Source organism: Marmota monax, unplaced genomic scaffold (genome assembly GCF_021218885.2).
Source record: "Marmota monax isolate L192 unplaced genomic scaffold, Marmota_monax_Labrador192_F-V1.1 WCK01_AAM20220418_F8-fsc00118, whole genome shotgun sequence".
Classification (NCBI taxonomy): Eukaryota; Metazoa; Chordata; class Mammalia; order Rodentia; family Sciuridae; genus Marmota; species Marmota monax.
The window spans coordinates 7,177,473-7,202,556 of NW_026695231.1; the positions used below are offsets into that span (position 1 = coordinate 7,177,473).

General features: G+C 37.0%; 2 protein-coding genes across 2 annotated transcripts in view; one reads left to right on the top strand and one right to left on the bottom strand.

Moving 5' to 3' along the window:
• Positions 1 to 1,587: 1,587 nt before the first annotated feature.
• The window catches only part of Iars2 (isoleucyl-tRNA synthetase 2, mitochondrial), a 57,390-nt gene continuing 33,893 nt past the window's right edge, over positions 1,588 to 25,084 (top strand). The window contains exons 1-11 of the mRNA XM_046438388.1: positions 1,588 to 1,973; positions 3,197 to 3,319; positions 15,092 to 15,251; positions 16,158 to 16,306; positions 16,392 to 16,441; positions 16,524 to 16,633; positions 16,722 to 16,812; positions 17,153 to 17,268; positions 20,473 to 20,642; positions 21,901 to 21,991; positions 23,367 to 23,518. Of these exons, the coding sequence (XP_046294344.1) occupies positions 1,707 to 1,973; positions 3,197 to 3,319; positions 15,092 to 15,251; positions 16,158 to 16,306; positions 16,392 to 16,441; positions 16,524 to 16,633; positions 16,722 to 16,812; positions 17,153 to 17,268; positions 20,473 to 20,642; positions 21,901 to 21,991; positions 23,367 to 23,518 (1,479 nt within the window). The 5' untranslated portion in view covers positions 1,588 to 1,706. The remainder of the gene's footprint in view (positions 1,974 to 3,196; positions 3,320 to 15,091; positions 15,252 to 16,157; positions 16,307 to 16,391; positions 16,442 to 16,523; positions 16,634 to 16,721; positions 16,813 to 17,152; positions 17,269 to 20,472; positions 20,643 to 21,900; positions 21,992 to 23,366; positions 23,519 to 25,084) is intronic.
• Positions 10,547 to 11,093, bottom strand: LOC124088680 (large ribosomal subunit protein eL21-like). The gene has a single exon (XM_046438389.2). The coding sequence runs from the start codon at positions 11,089 to 11,091 to the stop codon at positions 10,609 to 10,611; it is 483 nt and encodes a 160-aa protein (XP_046294345.1). The 5' UTR covers positions 11,092 to 11,093; the 3' UTR covers positions 10,547 to 10,608.

A 25,084-nucleotide genomic window follows, 5' to 3' on the forward strand; every position in this document is an offset into this window, starting at 1 on the left:
CAGCTTAGTTTTCATTTAAACAATATTTTACCTAAAAATTCATTGAATTATTTGGTGAGAGTGGTAATGAGTAATTTTAAAATTTTGTTCCTGTGTGCTCTTCTGTAACTCTCAAGCTTTTGTAAATAGAAACAAAGAGTAATCTCTGTTTTTAAAACACTCACCAGAGAGGCTGGGGATATAGCTCAATAGTAGAGTGCTTGTCTAGAATGGAGGAGACACACTAGATTCAATCCCTGGTACCTTGAAAAAAAAAATTGTAATTGCACGAATACAAGTGGCACGAATAAGGACAAACACAACCTACTCTAAGCATATAATAAGTGGTAAGAGAAGTCTGCAGGCATCCTAGAGAACAGCTATCTTCCAAGTGTTGGTTGCATCCTCTTAACAGGTTTTGCAAGGCAACAGCATGGTTAAATTAAGCAAGTTGTTAAAGCAGAGGCTAATTAGGAGTTTCTATGTGTATACATCTTTGTGCTTCTTTGAAATTATAGCTATAAAATAGATCCCAGATAGGAACTGCAGGTCAAAGATAGAGTGCCCTGGAGCCTAGATGACTGGGCTTGAATTCCATCTCTGCTACTTCTTTGTTGTATGATCATGGAAAGTTACCTTACAAAAAACTAGGAGAGAGCTGATAGCCAAATCACACTAAGCCAAGGAGACTTCATTCACACTCCTGTAGTGTAAGTAACTGAAATGGCCAATGTGGTCCAAGAGTCCCTAGTAAAAGTCAATTATAACTTTTTTTCTTTTATTTTTTCAAGCTGGGGATTGAACCCAGGGCCTCATGCATGTTAAACATCTGCTCTATCATTGAGTTCCACCTCTAGCCACTTCAATTAGATCTTTAAAACTCAATTTATAATGGCTGGGGATGTGGTTCAGTGGTAGAGTGCTTGCCTAATATGTGTGAGGCCCTGGATTTGATCCTCAACATGGCTGGAGTGGGTGGGTGGGTGGGGACACACGACCCTCAATTTGTTTAAGTGTTGTTGATAATATTTATATGGACCTGTGTACTCCCTAAAGCAGTGTTGCCCATAATGGAGTTGATGCCACTGTGTGTCTATTGAGGCCTTTACCAGTGATTAAGTCAAATGAAGATGTGCTGTTGTGTATAAGATACCAAATTTCTAAGGCTTGGAATAAATAGAAATTAACCTGTCAATAACTTTTGTTGATTATATATTAAAGCAACAGCATAAATACATCGTATTAAACATACTTTTTTTTTGCGGCGGGGGTTGGGTACCGGGGATTGAACTCAGGGGCACTCAACCACAGAGCCACACCCGCAGCCCTATGCCTTAATTTGTATTTTATTTACAGACAGGATCTCACTGAGTTGCTTAGGCTTTGCCATTGCTGAGGCTGGCTTTGAGTTCCTGAGCTTCCCCAGCCGCTGGGATTACAGGAGTGTGCCACGATATAAACGTACACATTTTTAAAATCAAGGCTCTGTGATTGAAAAAAACCGAGGGCTTAGACACTTTTCCCCCGCCCGGTAGGATACGGCTCCGCCCCGACGGTTGCAGCGAAGACCCGGAGTAGTTCAATCCTCTCCGATTCCGGGACTACGCACCTTCAGTGCTGCCGGGCGCGTGCGCACTCCCGCCCAGATTCTTGGGGGTCCTTACTTCTTCCAGCCTGGGCTAGAACCCTGGACCTCGCACTTAAGGGGCGTCCTGGGTTGCTCCGCCATGCGTTGGGGACTGCGCCCTCGAGGGCCGGGGGCTACGGCTCTGGCCTCGGCCCGGAGCTTCTGGGGACCGCCCCGCCTTCCTTGTCGCCTAGGGTGGCTAGGGGCGACAAGGAGGCTTCTAGTGCGGTCTGTCACCGGGGCCAGTAACCAGCTGACCAACCCGAATAGCGGCAAGTACCGCGACACAGTTCTGCTGCCTCAGACCAACTTCCCCATGAAGCTGCTGGGCCGCCAGCAGCCGGACATGGAGCTGGAGATCCAGCAGGTACAGGCCCCTCGTGGGCGCGGGGCATCCACCCGGAGGCCAGCGGGGCGGGGCGGAGGAAAACCGGCGCTCTTGGGCCCATCACACGGACCAGGCTTCGGCGGGAGGGCGGCCGGCAGAAACCGGATCCCGGGAAGTCTTCTGCTTCCTTCGGGTTTTACTGGTGAACACCTAAGTGAAGAAATCTCTTGACAGGCCCCTCAGTTGTGGCAGGTTCTGCAGCGAGATATTCAGGGAGACTCGAGTGATGCTCAGATGCCCGCAAGTATCGGATGCACATCCCATATCTAGTCCGGGAAAGTAAATCAACTTCGGACACTTTTCCAGTGACTTGTCAAAAGCGAATTAACATGTACACATATAAGTAAAAATAAACTTATAAGTAACGAGGGGAAGTTGAAGCCCACTTTTGTCGGATCTTTAGGTCCTTAGTTGGAATTATAACTCCTTTGATGGGTAAGGTTTCTTTGAGACCCCATTTTACACTGTCTTCTACTTTGCACTGAACTTACTAAGTGTTTCTGTAATTGTAGAGTTTTTAAAAAAAAAAAAAGTCTTCCATAGTTGCAAGTACTGTTAATATGCTTAGCCTAAATATTCTTAATGACAGTTACCAGGGTTCAAGATCTTAAACCTGTTTTGGCCATCTAGTTTTTTAAAAGTAGTACCTTCTATATGCTAAGAAGTGTCACAGTTTCAGTTGTTTGTTCATGTAATTTTCAAACCTGCCTTGTAACATATATAACATTTTTTTTTTCCAGATGAGTAGATCTATAGGAGACTTGGCCACTGCCACACAGCTAGTGAGGGAAGGTGTGTGTGACTGCAATGAGTGTTATTCCAGATTTAGGAAGTGGCAGGTGTTAAAGCTGAAGAATAGCAAGAATAAGTTAGAAGTGCCTGGGGGAATCTATAGGGCATTCAGCAGGACTGGATTGAAGATTAAGGGGTGGGAGTACAGAGAGGTTGCCCAAGAATTGAGTGGTACTAAACCTTTGTAAGGTGTGGAAACCATGTAAAGAGTTTAGACTTCAGTCTGAAGTCTATGGGGGAGAAACTTGAAAAGTTTCAAGAGAATACTCAGTTGTGCATTTCAGAAACTTCATTAATAATCAGAGTTGAATAGATTGGAATGAGATAAAAAAATGAGCAAGTGTTGGTTGTTATTTATGATAAGATTCTATAGTATATGATGTTTAGACATTGTTGTTGTTTTTCAACAGAAATGTGGGTTTTCCGAACTTTATTCATGGCAAAAAGAAAGAAAAACAAAGACAGAATTTTGTCTTCATGATGGACCTCCTTATGCAAATGGTGATCCTCATGTTGGACATGCTTTAAATAAGGTAATTATAATAGGTTGTGAGACTTGAGAGGAAATGTTGATGTAAAAAAAATTCTCTATACAAAAAGTGCATTCTGATTATATGATCATGTAAGTTTACATTGGTGCATAAAACTAAAACTTTTGTGGTACTAGGGGTTAGACCTCCTGTATATTAAGCATATACCCCACCACTGAGCAATACTCCAAGCCCAAAACTAAAATACTTTAGTAGGAATAAACAGTTTTAATACTGCACGAAAAATAACATCATTGGCATTTTCTTCAGCTTATTTATGCAATAGTAAATATCATTTTATTCAGTACATAATTATTGAGTATGTTTTTTATGTGCTAGTCATTGTTCTAAACTCTGGGCATAACAGTGAACAAACTAAAGCTATATTCTGTGCTTTTTGTTTTAGTTGGGAGCATATAATCACCAAGAAAAACAAAATACATAATATGCTAGACAGTGATAAGAGCAATAATAATAATATCAGAGGAGAGAGATGACAGGGTCACTTGGAAAAACTATAATTTTAATAAATTAATGTAGGATGCCTCCCTCACTAAAAGGTCCCGGAATGAAAAGTCCTCAAGAAAGCAAGTAAGTGAGCTGTGGGAAGATTGGGGGTAAGAATATCAAATGTAGAGTCCCTGAGATGAGAATTTTCTTGTTGAATCTGAGGAATAGTAAGTAAAACTATTGTCTCAATTAAACTAGAGGGTGAATAGTAGATGTGGCTACAAAGGTAGCGGAGTCCAGATCTTAAAGGCCATTTAAAGGACTTGAGATTTTATTTCAAGTTAATAGAGAACCATTGCAGGGTTTTAAGTAGAGGCATTCAGGATCTATGTTTCATTTATTTAATTTTTTTGCAGTACTAGAATACTCTACTGCTGAGCTATGTCCCAGCCTTTTAAATAGACAGAATCTCAGGGAAATTGCAGAGGCTGGCCTGGAACTTGTGATCCTCTTGCCTCAGCCTCTTTAGTAGCTGGGTGCCTTAATTTTTTGTTATTGTTGTTTTTTGGAGGGGGAGTACTAGGGATTGACCTCGGGGGCACTCAGCTTCTGAGCCACATTTTGTCTTTTAGCCCTGTTTTGTATTTTATTTAGAGACAGGGTCTCACTGAGTTGTCTCGCTATTGCTGAGGCTGGCTTTGAACTTGCAATCCTCCTGTCTCAGCCTCCCAACCTGCTGGTGCCTTAGTTTTAAATACGAAGTGAATTGAAGCGGTTCTCTGAGTGCTCACTACATTTTCTCTCTGCTTTCTGTGTAAAGGGCAACAGTGATTGCGTTTGCTTCATGATTATATGGAGGTGATAGTGGTAGGCTACTTTCTAGACAAAACTATTTTTGTGATAGGCTGTTTATCAAATATCTTTCTTTACTGATTTGTATTTGTCACCTGTATTAGGTTAACTGCATCATCACTTTACTATTTTCCATGAGATTTTTAATTCATTTAGCATTGTCCCCTAAAAGACCCTAAGATTTTTTTTTGTCGGAGTGGGGGCCAAGTAGAGCAGTAATTCTACATATGTGCCTTTTGCAAAGCAAAGATTTTGTTGCTTGTCCTGAGTGTTCCTTTTGAGTTTAGAAGAGTATCTGAATCTTAATTGATAATATTCTTTTAAAAATAAGAGGGGCCTTTCCCTCTTTTATCTTACTTTCTGTCTCTCTCTCTCTCTTTCTCTCTCCTCCCCAACCCCCTCTCTCTCTGTTTCTCTTTTTTGTGGTACTGAGGATTGAACCCAGGGCCTGTGCATGTGACACAAGCACTTTATCACTGAATTACACCCCCTGCCTTAGCCTAAATGTTCCTATGACAGTGATCAGAATTCAAGATTCATAAACTTCTGGCCATCTAGATTTTTAAAGTGTCTCATCTAGTACTTTATTTATGCCAAGAAGTATAACAGTTTTAGATTTTTTTTCTCATTTAATCTTTATACCTGCTCTGTAAGATGGACATTGCAATATTCTTTTCAGATGAAGAAACAGGCCCATAAATGAGTTGGTCAGGGTCACATAGCAAGTAAGGAACAGGGTATGGGACTGCCCTCTCTGGGTATTTTTATATTAAAACAATATTGTCAGATGGGTATGGTGGAGTATGGCTATAAATCCAGCTACTTAGGAGTCTGACAGGAGAATTGCAAGTTTGAGGCCAGCGTGGGCAACTTGGTTAGACCTTGTCTTACAATTAAATAAACAAAACAAACAAACAAAAAGGTCTGGAGGGGCTAGGGTTGTAGCTCAAGTGGTACAGCGCTCACCTAGCAAGTGTGAGGCCCCAGGTTCCATCCTCTGCACCACACAAAAATAAATAAAAGTATTATGTCCAACTACAACTAAAAAATAAATATTAAAAAAAAAGAGCTGGAAATGTAGTTCCACTGTACAGTACTTGCCTGCTATGCATAAGACCTTGGATGCCATCCCCAGTACCACCAAAAAAAAAAAAAAGTTAACCACTAAAACACTGACTTACTGTCCTTTTTATTGTACTGTAGTTGGAACCCCAGTATGCTGAACCACTGAGCTACATTCCCAGTCCCCTTCCTTTTTTATTCTCCCCATTTTGAGATGGGGTTTTGCTAAGTTACCCGGGCTGTCCTAGAGCTTGTGATCCTCCTGCCTTAGTATCCTAGGCATGTGCCACTTAGATTATAGGCATGTGCCACAGCACCCGTGGTACATGTTGTCTTAGTCAACTGAGGTTGCTATAATGAAATAATGAATTAAACAACAGGCATTTATTTCTCACTGTTTTAGGGGCTCAAAGTCCTAAATCAAGATACCAGCTACTCTTGGCTCTTTTTCTTACTTGCTCATTTCTTTTTGCAATGATTTCATATAGGAAAGATCTCTCTTCTTTTATAAGGGCACTAATCCCATCATGAAGGCCCTACTCTCATGACCTCCTTTTACCCTCATTGTTTTCCAAAGGCCATCTCCAATTACTATTACATTGGTGGTTAGGGTTTCAGAGTATGAGTGGACAAGAACAGAGGCAGAACCTTTCAATCCGTAACAGATATTGTGAAATGAAATACAAAATTTCTTTCTATTCTAAAGTAATAAAAGGGATTTTCAAATTGAAGCTTGGTCTAAACCTATCTTTTCTGTATCCCTCTTTCACAGGCTGCTTGTTAGGGAGAGTGGCTACTGATAGAAGTTCTCTGCTATAGATCTGCCTGTGTGAAATGCTTCCACTAGACTGTAAATCATCTTTGTTGTTCTTTGGACATACTTATAATGGCTGTTTTGCAGTCTTTTTGTTATGGCTGACATTTGATTGCTCTTATAGGTAATTTCTGTTGCCTGCTGTGTTTTTCCCAGTGTATGGATCATACTTTTGTATTTATTTGTGTAGTATAATTTTTTTTTTTTTTTGGTACTGGGAATTGAACTCTGAGACACTCGACCACTGAGCCACATCTCAGCCCTATTTTGTATTTTATTTAGAGACAGGGTCTCACTGAATTGCTTAGCGCCTTGCCATTGCTGAGGTTGGCTTTGAACTCGCCATCTTCCTGCCTCAGCCTCTTGAGCTGCTGGGATTAAGGTGTATGCCACTACACTTGGCTATGATTTTTTTTAAAAAAAATTGGGCATTTTATATTATGTAGTAAATCTGAATAATGGTCTCCACCACTCTCAGAAACTAGTAATTATTATTTGGTTGTTTATATGTTTACTGACTAGCTAGATTATTTTCATGAAGTCTATTCCTTCCCCCCTTCACTCTTCCACAGTGTTGAAACTCTGATGTTAATTCTTATGGAGGTGAAAATTTGAGTATGTCCACAGTCTCCAGGAATGACAGTAATTTTGGCAGAGCTCTTATCCTTGTTCCCTGACAACAGTACCCAGGGGTGCATAAATTGTTTTGTAGACTAATCAAATTTGGGGTCCTCTAAAGGATTAGTTCCTGGGGTGTTTATTGCATGTGCTGATCCTAGTAGGGTCCTTCCTAGCAGCTTCTTTGTTTGGTTCTCTCTTGCAGACTGTCTGGCCTGTAGCTTAGCTGGTATCATCTTGAACATCTTCTCCCAATTACCTTCCTTATAGCCTCTGCTGTTCCTTGAGGCTTGAACTGCTCCATGCTCTCTCTGTTCATGGGAAGAGGTTAGGGACTATTTGTTTTACTCCTTGCTTCTTTTTCACCCAGGCAGAATCTCTCAGCCAGGGCTCTTGAGCTGGGAAGGGTGCAACTATACACTTCTAAAGGACACCCCCATTAGAGAAGATGAATATGCATGTGAGCAGTCGCATGAAGTCTCTTTGAGCTGCCTCTCCTGGTGTGGAACTACCATCTCATGAGCTGGGCAAAGGTGGTTGAAGCCCCAGGATTCCCAGCAGACCCACACCCATAGTAGAGCTTCCATTTCACAAGGGGTGGTGAGTGAAGGAGGGGAACCCCTACTTCCTGAAACAGGATGAGACACATTCATGTCTTCTCTTCCTGGGAAAGTCATCCCTGTGACTGGGTGTAGTGGGAATAGGGAGTCTTGTGTTGTTTGGCCACAGTGGTAGGGAGTGGAGTCTGCACCTCAGTTACCTGGGAGGAGGAAGAGGAGTGATCAAATGGCAAATACCATAGAACTCACCTTTCTTCCCAAATTTTTGTAGATTTTTCTTGATAAATGTTTCTACATTTGCTTTATGCCTTTAAGACTATTTCCAGAGACTTTGAATGTTTTAAAAATAATTTTCACTTTGGGAGCTTTGGCACACACCTATAATCCCAGTGATTCAGGAAGCTGAGACAAGAGAATTGTAAGTTTGAGGCCAACCTCAGCAACTTAGCAAGACCCTGTCTCAAACCAAAAATAAAAAGGCTGGGGATGTAGTTCAGTGGTAAAGCACCCCTTGGTTCAATCCCCAGTACTCTCCCACCCAAGGTTTTTTTTTTTTTTTAATTTTTAACCACCATGTTTTCTTTTTTCTTCGGTACTGGAATTGAACCCTGGGCACTTAACCACTGAGCCACATCCCCAGCCCTTTTTAATATTTTATTTAGAGACAGGGTCTCACTAAGTTGCCTAGGACTTCATTAAATTACTGAGGCTGGCTTTGAACTTGCAATCCTTCTGCCTCAGCCTCCCCAACTGCTGAGATTACAGGTGTGCGTCATTATACCCAGCTTTAATTTTTAGTAGTTTAGTTATGCTGCTTCTTGGCTTAAATTTCCTCAGATTCATCTTATTTGGAGTTTGTTCAGTTTTTTCAATTTATGGGGGTTATATCTGCCAAACTGAGTCATTTATAGCCATTATTTACCTCTATTTTCTCATCTCTATCTGAAAAAATCTCCTTTCAGAACAACAGTGGCCTGAGTGTTAGATCTTTTGTTATAGAACTACAAATTCCTCATGTTCGGTTTTGTTTTGGTTTTTTTTCAGTCTGTTCTTCCTTTGCTATTTAGACTGGGGACTGGGTAGTTGCTGTTAGATATTAAAGTTTTTTGTCCCCTCCATTCTGCAGTTGGTCCTATCCTCTGAGCTTTTTTATTCCTATATTGTAATTTTCATTTAAAAATTTTTATTTGATTTTTCTTTATATGTTCTGCTTCTTTGCTGAGGCTTTCTGTTTCTTTGCTCAGGATTTCTACTTTTCCAATATTTCCAAGCATGTTAAAAATTCCTTATGAAACATTTTCATCATGACTGCTTTAAAGTCTTTGTCAGATGGTCTAGTTATTTTTGTCATCTCATTGTTATCTATTGATTGTGTCTTTCATTTTGTTTCACATCTTCCTGGTTTTTGGTATTATGAGTGATACTTTTAAAAAAATTGACACCTTTACATTTTGGGTCTTCTGAGATTTTGAAGCATATTTAAATGATCTGTTTAGTTAACATTGCCCTGGCAGAAGAAGATCACCCTCTGGCTCCCAGATTCTCCATTCAACCTCTCTTGACTCTGAAGAGGGAATTCCTCATTACTGTTGCAGAGAGTGGTAGTTCTGTCTTTTCCTTGGCCTTCACTGACACCCTGCTGGTTATGAGGTGTTAGTTTGCCTTGTTTGTGATCACTGGGTAGTTGTTAAGGTCCCTACTGCGCTAATCCTCCGGATACCACACACAGTGGAAACAGGGAGGAATGCCTGGTTACTGCCAGGGGAGAGCCGGAGTTCAGGCTTCCCACATGGTACCTACTAACTAGACGGATGAGGTTTCATTACCACCCAGTGAAGATGAGATTCCCCACTACCTACCTATGAGGCTTTCTTAGTACACTCCAGCCAAGGAGAAGAGGTTAGGGTAGCTTGGGATGAATTGGTGAAGTAGGTGTCTGGGCACCTCACTCTGCATTTTCCTCAAAGAGGTGGAGGTGAGGAGGTAGTTGGCTAGAGTAGAGAATCTACTGCTTTAATGTTCTCTCCCTTGCTAGGCTACCCCTTTCCTCTTTCTTTACTTAGGAGAGCAGGCTTTTGTTGTAGCTTTTTTTGGTCTGTACCTGTTGGTTTTTCCAGGTTGCTAACTTCTGTTGGTCTAAGTCTTGGATATATAAAACAAAAAGAAAACTCATGGAACTTAGCATTGTATTCTTGGTCCCAGTGTCACTAAACAGTCTGTCTTCTTTGCTTTCAGAGTGTCCCTTCATTTGCTTTATGTATAATGTCCAGGATTTAAAAATTGTATTAAATTGGAGGAATAGGGGTAAGTACTTTTACTCCATCTTAATAGAAATTAAAGGTCTATTTTGAAACTTTTTTAAAAGTTCTTTTTTTTTTCTTTTGGAGATGGGATTAGAAAATACAGGAAAATTGAAAGAAGAAAATTAAAATTACCTTAATCCTACTACCCAAATACAAATACTGTTAACATTTTAAGGTCTTTCCTTAGTGTTTGTAATATTGGTAAAAAGAAGCAGAGCTGGGCATGGTGTTGCACACCTGTATTGCACTTGGAAGGCTGAGGTGGGAGAATTGCTTGAGCCCAGGAGTTTAAAACCAGCCTATGCAACTTAGCATAGTAAGATGTCATCTCAAAATAAAAAATAAAATAAAACAAAAACAAGGAAATTACTGGATAATTAGTGTGCATTGCTTTTCAGTAGATTTTAACACATTCTATACTATGCCTGACATGACGGACTGGTCCTATTTATTATACTTACCTAATACTGAATATTATTGCTAATTTGAGAGGTCAAATGTAATATCTAAATTTGCCTTTTTTATTTTTATATGCTTAATTTTCTTTTTTTTTTTAAATATACACTTCTGCTCAATTAAAAAAAATCATTTTTGTAGTCCACGAGCCTTTATTTATTTATTTTTTTACATTTATTATGCCATGAATTCATAGGGAATAGGTTCCAGCAGTTCAGGCTCCTTTCCATTTGTTCTCACAAAATGTGCTTCTCTGGGTGGGGCAGGCTGGCGCTTCAGCTGAACCCAGGTACCTTTCTCTTTGGCTTCCTTCTTTTTCTGATCATTTTCCTTCACATGTTTCAGGAAGCTGTCTTGGCTCTTAGAGTGCTTAATGTGCTCAATACGCACATTAATTCTCTTGGCAAGAATCTTGCCCTTAACTTGCTTATTCACAACAATGCCAACAGCATGCTGGGTAACATTGTAGACTCTCCCAGTTTTGCCATGATAACATTTGTGGGGCATTCCTTTTTGAACAGTACCCATTCCCTTGATGTCTACAATATCACCCTTTTTGTAGATTCGCATATATGTGGCCAAAGGAACAACTCCATGTTTTCTAAAAGGCCTGGAGAGCATATATCGGGTTCCTCTCCTCTTTCCCTTTGTGTTCGTCATTTTGGCTATGCTTAATTTTCATGTTGATTTATTATTATTAATGTTAACTCAAATCCAGTTGTGTTTTTTTGTGTTGATGTCATGTGGTAATGATCTAAACAGATATCTGTTCCAAACAACAAATTAACTTTTTCAATACTATTTATCCCTTTGCCATGGTTCTGTGATTCTTATTAAATCATATATACTAGATACGTTTTGGGGCTGTCTTCTGATCTTCAGAAAATCCAACTATTTTTGTGATGCTTTGACCAGTTGAAATTTTAGAAATTTTATTAGAAGAGGCAAGTGTGTAAACTAAAAAAGAAGAGGCGAGTGTGCTTTTTGTACAAGTAATACTAACCATCCTGTTTTAATCTTTTATTATTATAGTAGCTCATATTAGATGGCCTTAATGGGGTTTGCTTAAATAAATCTTGGTAATGAAGTTTATATAATTGAAAAAGAAATGAGGTAGGTCTATAAGTACTGATAAGAAAGATGTCCAGATACTATTAAAATTAGAGTAGAAAAACAATTTATAAAACTATATTATATCAGAATCTAATTTTATTAAAAATTGAAAGCTTAATATTTATTGTTTTTGTAACACTTGCATATTTTGAACAAGGACCTTGTACTACTCTTGTAGTCAGAAACAACAAAGATTAATACAAACATTTTAAAATGAACTTAGTAGGCAAAAAGTGAATCTTGAAATAAATGAATTTGATGTAGAAAATGAATGTGAGGAGTCAAAGAAATTTATCGAAAGATGAGGAATGACTTGCTCTACCAGATAAGGATTATATTGTAGTAATTAAAGCAATTTGATTCTGGTGCCAATCAGCAATGAAAAATAGGCTGCTCTGGACTGGTCTTGTCCATTCCCTTATACTCTTGTTATTTACCACAAAGAAACTTCAATTGGTGTTTGCTTTAAGATTATTCCTATTTTAAATTATTTAAGGTTTACTTCACTTATCCATCCCTCTCCAGGAAATCTCTGCTACATTGCTACATTTGTTTTAAAATAATTAGTATAGGCTATTGTTTTAAATGTATCTAGCAAGACTGTTTTATAACAAGAATACAAAATAAAGCTCTTTTACTCTAAACTCTTTGGTTGCAAAGAATAGAAAGGGCAACTTTAACTGGATTAAGTAAAACAAGGAATTTACTGGGTGTTTTACCTGTAAAATCTGGAGATATTTTTAGCTCTCTGCATGCCTAGACCCGGGGACTCAAATACTATTATGGATTGTTTTCTCTCCATCTTTCACTTTTTGGTAGGCTTTTCCACTTTTAATGACTTCTTTCCCCTGCCCAACCTCCCACACATTTTCCAGCAGTTCCATGCTTAATAATTTCATCTTTTCTTTTCCAGCAATATCTTACAGAAGTCCTGGAATCAAGTTTCATTGGCCTGATTTGGGTCACAGGTCTATTCCTGAATCAGTCATTGTAGACTTGGGGATAGAATGTGTTGATGGCTGTAATGGATCATGTGTTCACTCTTGGAGCTGTAATATAGGGGAGTCTACTCCATTAGGATTGAGGGTGAGGAGTAATTACCTAAAAAACTGAGGCCACCATGCAAAACCATCTCTTACATGTCTACTTAGAACCCCTGTCAAAAACCATGGGCACTTTGGAAGCAGGGGAAGGTCAGTTCCTGCTCTTTCTTGAACAAACCAAGGAAGTCTTGCTTGCTTTCCTCTGTGTGGAATGCATTTCCATATACTTATAGGGGTCACTTCCTTTGTTCCTTCAGGTCCTGTTTAAATGAGATTTCGTTAGGCTTTCCTGATGTCCCTCTTAAATTGTACCATCCCAACCCCAATGTAATTTTCTAATCCTTTAACTTGCTTTTATTTTATCTATCTATCTATTTAATTATTTTTTGTGGTGCTGGGGATTGAACCCGGGGCCTTGTGCATGTGAGGCAAGCACTCTACCAACTGAGCTATATCCCCAGCCTTTTATTTATTTATTTTTAATAGTGAATGGGTATATTTGTTTATTTCTTTTTTTTTTTTTTTCTTTGAGGGGAGAAATCCTATCTTTCCTTTTGAGTGCCATATCCTAGTTTCCTAAAATAGGTCGTGGCACACAGTAGCTATCAAATGTTTGTCTGTCAAGCAGAGGAATACATGAATATTGTGATGGGAAAATCAAAGAGCCAAAAGTGAAAAGTGACTATGGAGCAATTGTTTTGGAGGAGGAGGGTAGCATTTAATGCTGAGAAGTTTGATACCCAAAAGGGCCTGGTGTGTGCTAGGCATATGCTCCACCTCTGAGGTATACCTCCAGCCCTTTTTATTTTAATACAAGTTGCCCGTGCTAACCTTGAACTCTTTCCTCATCCTCTGGAGTAGCTGGGGTTATAGATGTGGACATGCTGGGTTCTACTGGTGTTTTTTTTTAGTATTTATTTTTCAGTTTTCGGCGGACACAACATCTTTGTTTGTATGTGGTGCTGAGGATCGAACCCGGGCCGCACGCATGCCAGGCGAGCGCGCTACCGCTTGAGCCACATCCCCAGCCCCTCTACTGTTCTTTTTACTAGAGGTTTCACACATCATTACCTATTACTATTACATTTTTAAAATCCTTGTAGCTAGGCATGGTGGCGTACGCCTGTAATCCCAGCAGTTCAGGAGGCTGAGGCAGGAGGATTGCAAATTCAAAGCCTACCTCAGCAATTTAGTGAGGCTCTCAGAAATTTAGTGAGACCCTGTCTCTAAATTAAAAATAAAAAGGGCTGTGAGTGTGGCTCAGTGGTTAAGCACTCTGGGTTCAATCCCTGATTACTGCTCCCCTCCACCAGCCAAATAATTTCTTATAAAGTCCTAATTGTTAGTTCAGGTGATTGATTTCATTCTCTTTATATACTTGAAAGCAGTACTGTTCAGTAGAAATAGAACATAAACTACAAGTATGAGCCACATAGGTATGTTTAAATTTTCTAATAACCACAAAAAAGTCAAACAAGTTCAATTAATTTTAATGCTATATTTAACTCAACATATCTCAAATATTTAAACATATAATCAGTGTAAAAAATTTTAGACTATATTTTGGGGGTACTAAATGTTTGAAATCTAGGATATATATTTATACCTATCTTAATTTGGACTATCACCCAAATTCTGGACTATGAGGTTAGTGGTCAAAGTATTTCTTCCTGTCAGGAAAGAAAATTGAGCTGGACCAAATCTATCTTTTGCTTTCAATACTCCTTTCTGCAATGGTAACACATTGTTTTTCAAGGCTCTGCTGCCCTCTACTACAGGAAGTGAACTAAGATGTTGGGTGTGGTGTCCATGCACACCTGTAATCTCTACTCTAGGCACTGAGGCAGAAGACTTTAAGTTCCAGGACAGCCTTAGCAACTTAGCAAGACCCTGTCTTAAGAAAGGGCTGAGAATGTAGCTCAGTGTTAGAGTGCTTGAGTAGCATGCACAAAGCCCTGGGTTCAATCCCCAATAGGAAAAAGAAAGAAAGGGAAAGGAGAGAGGGAAGAAGGGCAGTAATATGGGTTGCTTTTATTCCGAGTTGCAACTTAAAAAGTGAATTAGTAATTTTAGGCATAATGTTTTTCACTTATAAATCTCTCTCTCTCTCTCTCTCTCTCTCTCTCTCTCTCTCTCTCTCTCGAGATATGGCATTTTAAAATTTTAAATATCTGTTATTTCTGTGTAGCACTTAAATTAGATTTGATAGGTTATTTTATATAAATCCTTTTAAAACTGGGCTTTAGTAGTGTTTTTTGTTTGCATTTCTGGTGTTGAGGATTGAACCCAGGGGTGCTTTTTCTTTTTTCTTACGAGAAGACAGTTCTTACTAAGTTGCCTAGGCTGGCCTCACATTTGCTGTCCTCTCACCTTATCCTCCTGAATCATTGGGATTACAGGTGTGCAGCACTGCACCTGGCTGTAGTGTTTTAAAATGATATTAATAAAAGACTGTAAATTATGTTTTCCATACAAATGGTGATTACTGTTATTCATCTTTGCAGATTTTAAAAGACATAGCCAATAGATACCATATGATGAGAGGTTCCAAAATACATTTTGTGCCTGGCTGGGATTGTCACGGGTTGCCCATTGAAATAAAAGTGTTATCAGAACTTGGTGGAAAAGCTCAGAATCTTTCAGCCATGGAAATTAGAGAAAAAGGTAAATAATCTCAATTTCTGTTTTAAAATAATTAAAATGATATTTATAAACACTGAGGCACTTTGAAAAACTCAGTGCTTTACCAAGAGAACTTTCATTTTGTTTTGGTTATAATGAGATCTGTGGGGAACTATATTCTGTGTCACAAAAACCTCAGATTTTGTTTAATTGATTTTTGTGAAACTTTCTCTGTAGAGATTGAAGAAACGATTTTGTGATCTTGCCCAAACTGCATTATTCAGCTGTTTAGTGATCGTGTCTTATTAAATTAATGTTTTGGTCAATTTTTTTTTTAAACTTTCCTGGGTAGGGCTTGTGACCTGTTTCAGGTCCTAAGACAGAAGTAAATTTTAAAATACATATATTTTGAATTATTCTTCTATTTGACCCTTTCCTTTGGCCAGAGAGGTGTATGCTGTTGTTTATTTGGATATGATTATGAAGATTATTTTACTACTCTGTGAAGCATGTTATTGTTTACTTAGATTTGATATACTGTTTATTTGTGTGTGTGTATATAATGAAATAAAATTATTCCCTTTTTCTTTTTCTTTTTTTAATACCTTTATTTTATTTATTTATTTTTATGTGGTGCTGAGGATTGAACTCAGCGCCTCACATGTGCTAAGTGAGCGCTCTACTGCTGAGCCACAACCCTAGCCCCTCCCTTTTTCTTAAATTAAGAAATAATGAATACTTTTACCATTTTCTAGAGGTCACTATATGTAGTCTGGAAAATACAGAAAACAGTAATAAAATTTTAATTTTTGGAACTCCAGTTAATTTTAGAATTTGTATCTTTGAACTTCTTCAAATAATTTTCCTGTAAGAATTTTTTCTATTCTAAACTATATAACATCTGCATTTAGAGAGCCACATTCTTGTCCTTTTTTTTTTTCCTTTTAGCTAGGTCCTTTGCGAAAGCAGCCATTGAGAAACAGAAATCAGCATTTATTCGTTGGGGAATAATGGCAGATTGGGATAATTGCTACTATACATTTGATAGAAACTATGAGGCCAAACAGTTGAGAATTTTTTACCAAATGTATGATAAGGTAATGAAGTATTTTTTTCTTTCAGTGTATTAAAAATATATATTACAGAATTTCAGCATTAGTATAATATCTTTGTCTTTTGTAGGGTTTGGTTTATCGCTCTTACAAACCTGTGTTTTGGTCTCCCTCATCAAGGTATACATGTGTTCTTTCATAATTAAAGGGGATGAATTTGTGAAGCTTCCAAATATTCATGTTTAACTTTTTTAAATCTTAGGACTGCTTTGGCTGAAGCAGAACTTGAATATAATCCTGAGCACGTCAGTCGTTCAATATATGTAAAATTCCCTCTCTTAAAACCACCTCCTAAATTGGCATCTCTTATAAGTAAGATTTCTTCATTGATTTAATTTATATAGATTATAAGTATGAAATAATAATATTTGCTGACATATTTACAACTTTATTGTCACAGGTGATTCATCTCCTGTTAGTTTTTTAGTCTGGACCACCCAGCCTTGGACAATTCCAGCCAATCAGGCTATTTGCTATATGCCAGAGTCAAAGTGGGTATATTGCAATTTTTGTTATCCACAAGTAGGATTCATTCTGTCATTAAAATTATGTTAAATTTATTTTATCCTCATTGTCCTCTTAAAATCTAGTGAATTATAACTCAGTTATTATGTTTATATAGATTTTGTGAAGCTTTAGGAGATTCCTTTTAAGACCATATTTCCAGCTTTTTTTGGAAAACAAAACATTTATAAAGTATAGAGTATCTTGAAAATAATGGTTTTTAATCTTGAAATTCATTATTCTAAACTGATATTAGAAATTAAAATGTTATCAGTGCTGTTTTTTTTTTCCTTCATTAGTAATTTTTTTTCTAAAATTCTCTGTTAGGTATGCTGTTGTGAAATGTTCCACTTCTGGAGACCTCTACATACTGGCTGCAGATAAAGTATCATCTGTTGCTTCTACTTTGGAAACAACATTTGAGGTTATTTCAACATTTTCAGGTGAAAATTTATAGATATTCTGACCATCACACTAATCAAAATATTGGGTTGATTTGAGTTCACTACTTTTTTGGATATTCCTCATTATGCATTGAAATAAATGTGACTTCTTCATTTTTAGAAGATAGTTTATACTGATTATGTGTTAAATATTAGTACCCATTATTCTCTGAATTTTCTTAGCTAAATAATAAAGTCTCTATATTCATCAGTTCAGATGCAAGCTGATTAGAAGAATAAGCAACTTAACAAAATTAAAGGGCTTTATAACAAAGGCAGGAAGGGAGCTACAGAATGTGTAAGACCATTCAATTCTTGTTGGTGCAAAGATAAGTCAGAGGACCCTGAATGTTCTTTACTCCATACCTTTTCTCAATCTTTTTAAAGTGTAGACAATATTACAGACTTCACTGACAAGGTAGATATTACCGCAGATGCTGAAAAATTACAAGATTTTTGAAAGTATTAAGGTTAAATTTAGAGATCATTTGTCTAGATTGCAAAAGTATTTCAAATTTTTACTTTGCAGAGATTTATTGGGTTGCCATTTGAGTTACTACATGGCATAAGATTATATATCCATCTTGTTCCTGACAAAATAAGTATTAAAATAGTAGGCATGTTGAACAGCTTAAATAGAATAATTTGTGTTGGATAATTTCTTTCCAAGAAAATATGAACTATTCTTAATAATTACTTTGAGGTTTTTTTTTTGGAGGGGGGTGTTTGTGGGATAATATTAAGTAGTACATACAACAGTGTAGGCATAAAGTTCATTAAATTTGCTTTTCCCAGGCCTCTGATTATCATAGTAAAAGTACATAAATAGGATAGCATAAGGTCATGGGACTGGTCTTATGAAACTAACTTATAGAAAGGAATCAAAGTGATGACTAGAGCAGATTTCTCTAGAAATTAGTGTTAACAGTTTCTTCTTTAGTATCATTATGGATTATTTGGAAGAAATGCATCCTGAAGTATTAAAGTTTGCAAATGATTTTTCTGGGAATAGAATACGAAGCCAGCCAAGTTGAACTGGAAGGAGAGCTTGTGATTTTTTTTTTTTTCCCCAGAAAGAGTGTTTTATTGTCATTAATTTTAAGGGAATAAACCTTTTAGTACAATAATAGGTACTGTTTTAATCAAAATGAAGTTAAACAACAGATTATTAAAAGATTTTATTGTTCTTTTAGTGGTGTCAATGGATTACATAGTTTTGGCTGCTATATGGTAGGAAAAAAACATCATGAAAGGTGGAGAAATTTCTCTACAAGGATAGATTTTTTTTTTAAAAGTTATTATTGCCGGGCACATTGGTGCATGCCTGTAATCCTAGTGACTTGGGAGGCTAAGGCAAGAGGATTACAATTTGTAACCCAGCCTCAGCATGTAGGCAAGAACCCAACTCAAAAAAAGGGCTGGGGATGTGCTTGGTCATAAAACATCTCTGGGCTTAATTCCCAATTAAAAAAAAAAAAAAAAGTAAGGGGGCTGGGGATGTGGCTCAAGCGGTAGCGTGCTCGCCTGGCATGCGTGTGGCCCGGGTTCGATCCTCAGCACCACATACAAACAAAGATGTTGTGTCCGCTGGAAAAAAAAACTAAAAAAAATAAATATTAAAAAAAAAAGTATATTTAGTTGGAAATGAAGAATTACTTGTGGGAAAGATCTGGGAAGTAAGGGTCATTGAAGTCTCATTAACTTTGAAAGAGTAGACTTTGAAGTGAACAGACTTATTCAGTAGAACTAAGTTATCAATCCTTTTGGTAAATCTGTTATTTTTAGAACACATAAAAGAGATTAGATTATGGAACTTAGACAGTAAAGGTATAGAAAATTAATAGATGATGAGTATGGGCTTTTTGTTCTTTTTTGTGGTGCTGGGGATTGAACTCAGGGCCTCACGCATGCTATGCAAGCCCTCTACCACTGAGCTACATTTCCATCCCTATGATATATTATTAAGGGAAGCTAGACTTATATAGAACATCAAAGTTGTAGTTAAACTTACCTTGAAATTTGGGTCTAATCATTTAGAAATCTTGAAATTTGGGTCTAATCATTTAGAAATCATGTGATATCAGACATATCGTGTATGTTTTCTGAAATTATTTTCTCATTTGAAAATTGAGCACAGTATTACCTATTTTGTAGTAGTATTGTGAAGAAGTTGCTTACTGGGTGCCCAGTGACTATCATGTATTATTTATAATCTTTTACCTTTTTAGAGCAACATTAGGAAAGCAACAGCAATGGTTTTCCACAGAGAGAGTGTCAGAACAGGTCATCTATCTGTTGATCTAGAATTTCTTTTTCTTACAAAATTTACATAGTTTTATGTAACTTTGAGAAATTTCCTTGGAATCTTTTGAGTACCTGTTTGTTATAATAGGTAACAATGGATAAAATTGCTAAAATATTTGAATATTTATTGTGTGGTAGGTATTATACTAAGTGCATCAAACATTTAAAATGTATTAATAACGCTGTCCTCACAACAACCTGCTGAGGTAGGAACCATAATCATGTGTATTTGATAGATTCCTGAAGGTCATAAAATAGTAAAAGGGAAGCCAGCCAGGGTTTGAGCCCAGCCAGTCTCATCCTAGATTTTGCACTTTAACCTGATGTGTTGTTGCTAAACTTACAGAGGTAGAATTTCATATAAAACCATTCTTTTTTTTTCCCAGATAAAATATTATAGGTTTATTAAAAAGTTAATTCTCACCTTGAGTATGCAAAATACAAACTCTACAAAATGTTCATTTTTTTTTTTTTACTTTGTAGTTTAGAAATATACAAAATAGAGGTTTGCTTAAGTTTATATTACATATTTATTAAGGCAGGGAACTATACAGAAAAAAGCACATTTGTTCTGCTTAAGGCATATTTGGGAATAAACCATGGTACGAATTATTGCACATCTGAAACTACAGTGCATAACAGACTGCATAAAAATGTAAAAGAAATACGTGAAACATATTTACTTGACTTAGGTACTTGTAGATCAGAAGACAAAAAAATAACTTTTTCTTGTCAAAGTATACAGTTTTTGTCAACTTTGGCTTCCTCATTTGGTACCCTTAGAACCAAAACTCACCAAACACCATCACAAGAAATACATTTTCTGTACCTGAATTTCTTCCTTTTCTTCTGATATCATAATATAAAACCATTCTTTATGGTGGTTTTCTTTCCCCACAGGTGCAGATTTGAAAAATGGTACTTGTAGTCATCCTTTAATTCCTGATAAAGTCTCTCCTCTTTTACCTGCAACTCATGTGACCATGGCAAAAGGAACAGGATTGGTTCACACAGCCCCAGCTCATGGTATGGAAGATTATAGTGTCGCCTCTCAGCACAACCTGCCAATGGTACTCTTCTCTCTTTTCTTTTTTAATTATTATCCTTATAGAATCAAAGTGATAAATCCTAACATCTTTATTTCTTGATAATAATAATTTTGGTCAACATAATTAAGTTGTGAAATGCTTAGGTTTATGTAGTATCCTAAAGTTTCAGTAATTCAGAATTAACATGAAATCAAAATAAAATTAGAACTGAAGAATATATACTATGTGGGGACACTTTGAATATGCACAGACCTCATTATATTGTGCTTTACTTTATTGCACTTCACAGATATTGCATTTTTTTTGGTACCAGGGATTGAACCCAGGGGCACTCAACCACTAAGCCACATTCCCCAACCCTATTTTGTATTTTATTTAGAGACAGAGTCTCATTGAGTTGCTTAGCGTCTTGCAGTTGCTGAGGTTGGCTTTGAACTCAACGATCCTCCTGCCCCAGTCTCCAGAGCTGCTGGTATTACAGGCATGCACCACTGTGCCCGGCTAGATATTTCATATTTTACAAATTGAAAGTTTCTGGCAACTCTGTGTCAAGCAAATATATTGGCATTATTTTCTCAATAGCTCAGATGGTTATTAGCATTTTTTAGTATAAAGTATTTTTAATTAAGGTATGTACATTGCATTTTTAGACATAATGCAGTTGTACTCTTAATATCCTGCCATAAAATGAACATGACTTTTCTGTGCACTGAGAAACCAAATATTTTATGTGACTGGTTTTATAGTTGATCCTGCTTTATTGTGGTGGTCTGGAACCCAGCCCACAGTACTTTTTTTCAGGTATTAAGTCACATAGATAAATTACTCCCAGTTCCTAGAAAATGGCAAGTAGATTTTACTTAGTAATTGAAAAGGACAGTTTGGGTTTTTTTTTTTTAACTTAAAAATCTTCTCTAAATGTATTTTATGTACTTCTATTACTGAGCAGATTTTTCCACTTAGTTAAAAGCCAAGTCTCAAAGTGAACAACTATGTACACTGACATTCATCTCTAAATAATAGAGACAAGTTAAGATGTTTTAGTATATTTTGTTACTTTTTGTTATTATACTTTAGGTATATGCTTTAATAATATATTTTGCCTTTGGTGATTTAAATATATAAAATTCACAAATTTCTATTGATTGAATAAGTGTACCCAAATTTTCAATGTAGAGAAAGAATAGTCTGCATTGAGATGTTTTATGTGTATTGTTTTGCCAGAGATTGTCATAAGATAAAACGTCTTGATGCTTTAATTGTTCAAATGGATTTGTAGGATTGTTTGGTAGACGAAGGTGGGATTTTCATAGCTGAAGCAGGTCCTGAACTTCACAAGAAAGCTGTCCTTGAAGAGGGAACTGATGTGGGTAAGTACTGTACCTGTTGATAACATAGTGGCATATTTTCTGAAAAGCAGCCAGCAGTAACCTTTGCTTGCTGTTCTTCCTTCTTATACTTTCTGCCAAAACAAAATAATTTTGTTTAACCACATAGTTTAAAATGAGTTCAGGGCTTTTTCATCTTTTGCTTCAGAGCTGCTCTACTTTTTAAGCAAATTCAGACAATTGGGAGTGATGTTATTTTAGGGCTACAAAGGTAATGATCAGCTGTGTGACTTTTGTGAAAGGATAATATCAAGCTTGGGGCTAGATGTTGGCTATAAATCAGACATTTCCCACTCCTTTTGTAACTCTTGCAAATAATTGAGCTGGTTATTTGGTTTATATTTTAGAATCGTAGGACTCCACCAGTCTGGAATTCTCTTTCTGCCTTCACGGAATCAAAGACCATTGCTGTGAAAGCTTTCAATGTACACATTAACACGAGGGTGAATTAGACTTTGCATATTACTTTTCTTGGGCTGTAATAACAAATTGTCATAAATTTGGTGGCGTAAAACAACGAATTATTCTCTAAATTCTGGAGAGTAGATGTCCAAAATCAAGATTTTGATAGGACTATATTTCTCCTGAAAGTTCTATGCAAGAATGCTTAATTGCCTCTTCCTAGCTTCTGCTGGCCCCTGGAGTCCTTGGCATTCCTTAATCTATGGTCACATCACTGCACTCTCCGCTTCTGTTGTCACATGGCCACTTTCAGCTTTTGTGTGTCTCTCTGTGTATCTTCTCCTTTTAAAGACACCAGTCATTGGATTTAGGGCCCAGTCTAATCCATTGTGTCCTCATCTTAATTTAGTTACATCTATAAAGATTGAATTGCAAGTAAGGTCACATGCATAGAAATGAGGATAGACAGAGCTTAACCCATCAGACATGCTTTCTTCTGGATTACCTAGAGAACATTTTAAAATTTATAGTATGATAGATAGACAGGCTCTGAGTTTTAAATTTAGAATTCTTAAGTATATCTGTTCATCTCTCCTTTGAAGTGAAGAGTTGTGGGAATAGCATAATTTAGAGCCTGATTAAGGTTTTACAGCCCCTGCGTTTCTTTGCCAGGAGATATGCAGATTATGTCTTTGATACCTGGGAATAGTACCTATTGGACTAGACTTAATACTTTTTCTTAAATTTTTTTTTGTATTTGTAGATGGACAGAATACCTTTATTTTATCTTTATATAGCGCTAAGGGTTGAACCCAGTGTCTCACACATGCTAGACAAGCACTCTGTCACTGAGTTACAGTCCCAGCCCCAGACTTAATACTTTTCATTAGTTTAGAACTCTATTAGGATTTTCATAGTACTTCTTCATTATGTCTAATCTCTTTTTTTTTTCTAGTCATAAAGCTGCTTAAAAATTCAAAGAATTTGTTGAAAGAGGAAAAACTGATACACAGCTATCCCTATGACTGGAGGACTAAGAAACCAGTGGTTATTCGTGCCAGCAAACAGTGGTTTATAAATATCACAGATCTAAAGACAACAGCCAAGGTATAAAATGCATTCTACTATAAGGGGTTGGGTTTATCTTTCTCACCATGTCAAAGGATTGCATGTAAGGGTGAGGTAGGGTTTTGGAGTAGATGGTATTGTTGCTTTTGTAATTTGTTTCCCTAGCATTGTAGAGTTAGGAAGGTCTGAAAAGACCTTGGGTTTTATTCTTTCATTATGCATACGTGGGAAAAAAGCTTGAAGAGGTTCAATGATTTGCTGATTCACTTTTCCTGCCCCATATAGTGAAAGTAGCATAGAATTAGGACAGAACTGAGTTTAACACATTTTTAACCCCCTAGAAATTCAGTTCTATACCCTCTTCATCGATATCAAGGTGAGAATCCCACATTATAGAGTAAGTGAGCAAAAGTTTCCAGAACAGTGTTTTGACATATAATAGGCATTCGATAAAATTCTTTGTAAACACTTTGTTTCCTTAAGATTGAACTAGCAAATCCCTTGAAGGAGTTGTAGCTTTGAATTAACAAATATTTTATAACTGGTATTATAGTTATTTAATATGTATTTGAGCTCTTTCATTTAACATACATATGTATCTGTGTGTATACTGGTGTATTTGTTGTGTATTTGTGTGTATATGTGAGCATATGTGTGTATCTTCACAAAAAATTTGATTCTATTGAATGAAAGAGCACAGATTATATATTTGTTAACTAGACTGAATATACAGATATTTTGCTGTATAGTTTACAAATAAGCTACTACTGGAATTAGCTGGTTCATTTGTTGGGTTGACAGTTTGGGGTCCTTATTTTTTCATTCCTTTCTGAAGCCTATGTTCCTTACTTTTAAAACATTAACATTTGTAACTTCCAGCTCTAAATAACTTTTTAGTTGAGGAACATCTAAATCTGATATAAGATGTTTAAGCCCAGTTTTTTTTTTTTTTGGTAGTACTGCACTAGGGATTGAATCCAGAGGCAAGGTACCACTGAGCTACATCCCTATACCTTTTATTTTTTTTATTTTGAGACAGGGTCTTGCTAAATTCCTGAGACTGGCCTTTAACTTGAGATTTTCCTACCTCAGCCTCCCAGGTTGCTGTGATTACCCGGCCCCCAATTTTTTTTTAAATATGTTTTTTTGATTGTAGATGGACACAGTATCTTTATTTATTTTTATGTGGTGCTGAGGATCAAACTCAGTGCCTTACCCATGAAAGGCAAGTGCTCTACCACTGAGCCACAGCCACAGCCCCCAAAACGTTTTTTACAGACTATTTTCAGTAGCTTTTTGTAGAAGTTGCAAAACTAGAGTCATCTATTGCCACATTTCCATCATCCAGCTTCAACAATAATCAATTTTTGGCCAGTTTTTTTCCCTCTTACCCTACCTACCTTTTCCCCAAAACCACTGGATTATTTTGAGGCAAATACCAGGCATCATTTTTTTCAGGCAATATTTCACCATGTACATCTGAAAGATAAATATTCTTTAAAGCATAATTCTAAGCTGGGTGCTCTGGTGCATGCTTGTAATTCTAGCAACTTGGGAGGCTGAGGCACGAGAATCCCAAGTACAAGTCCAGCTTCAGCAACTTAG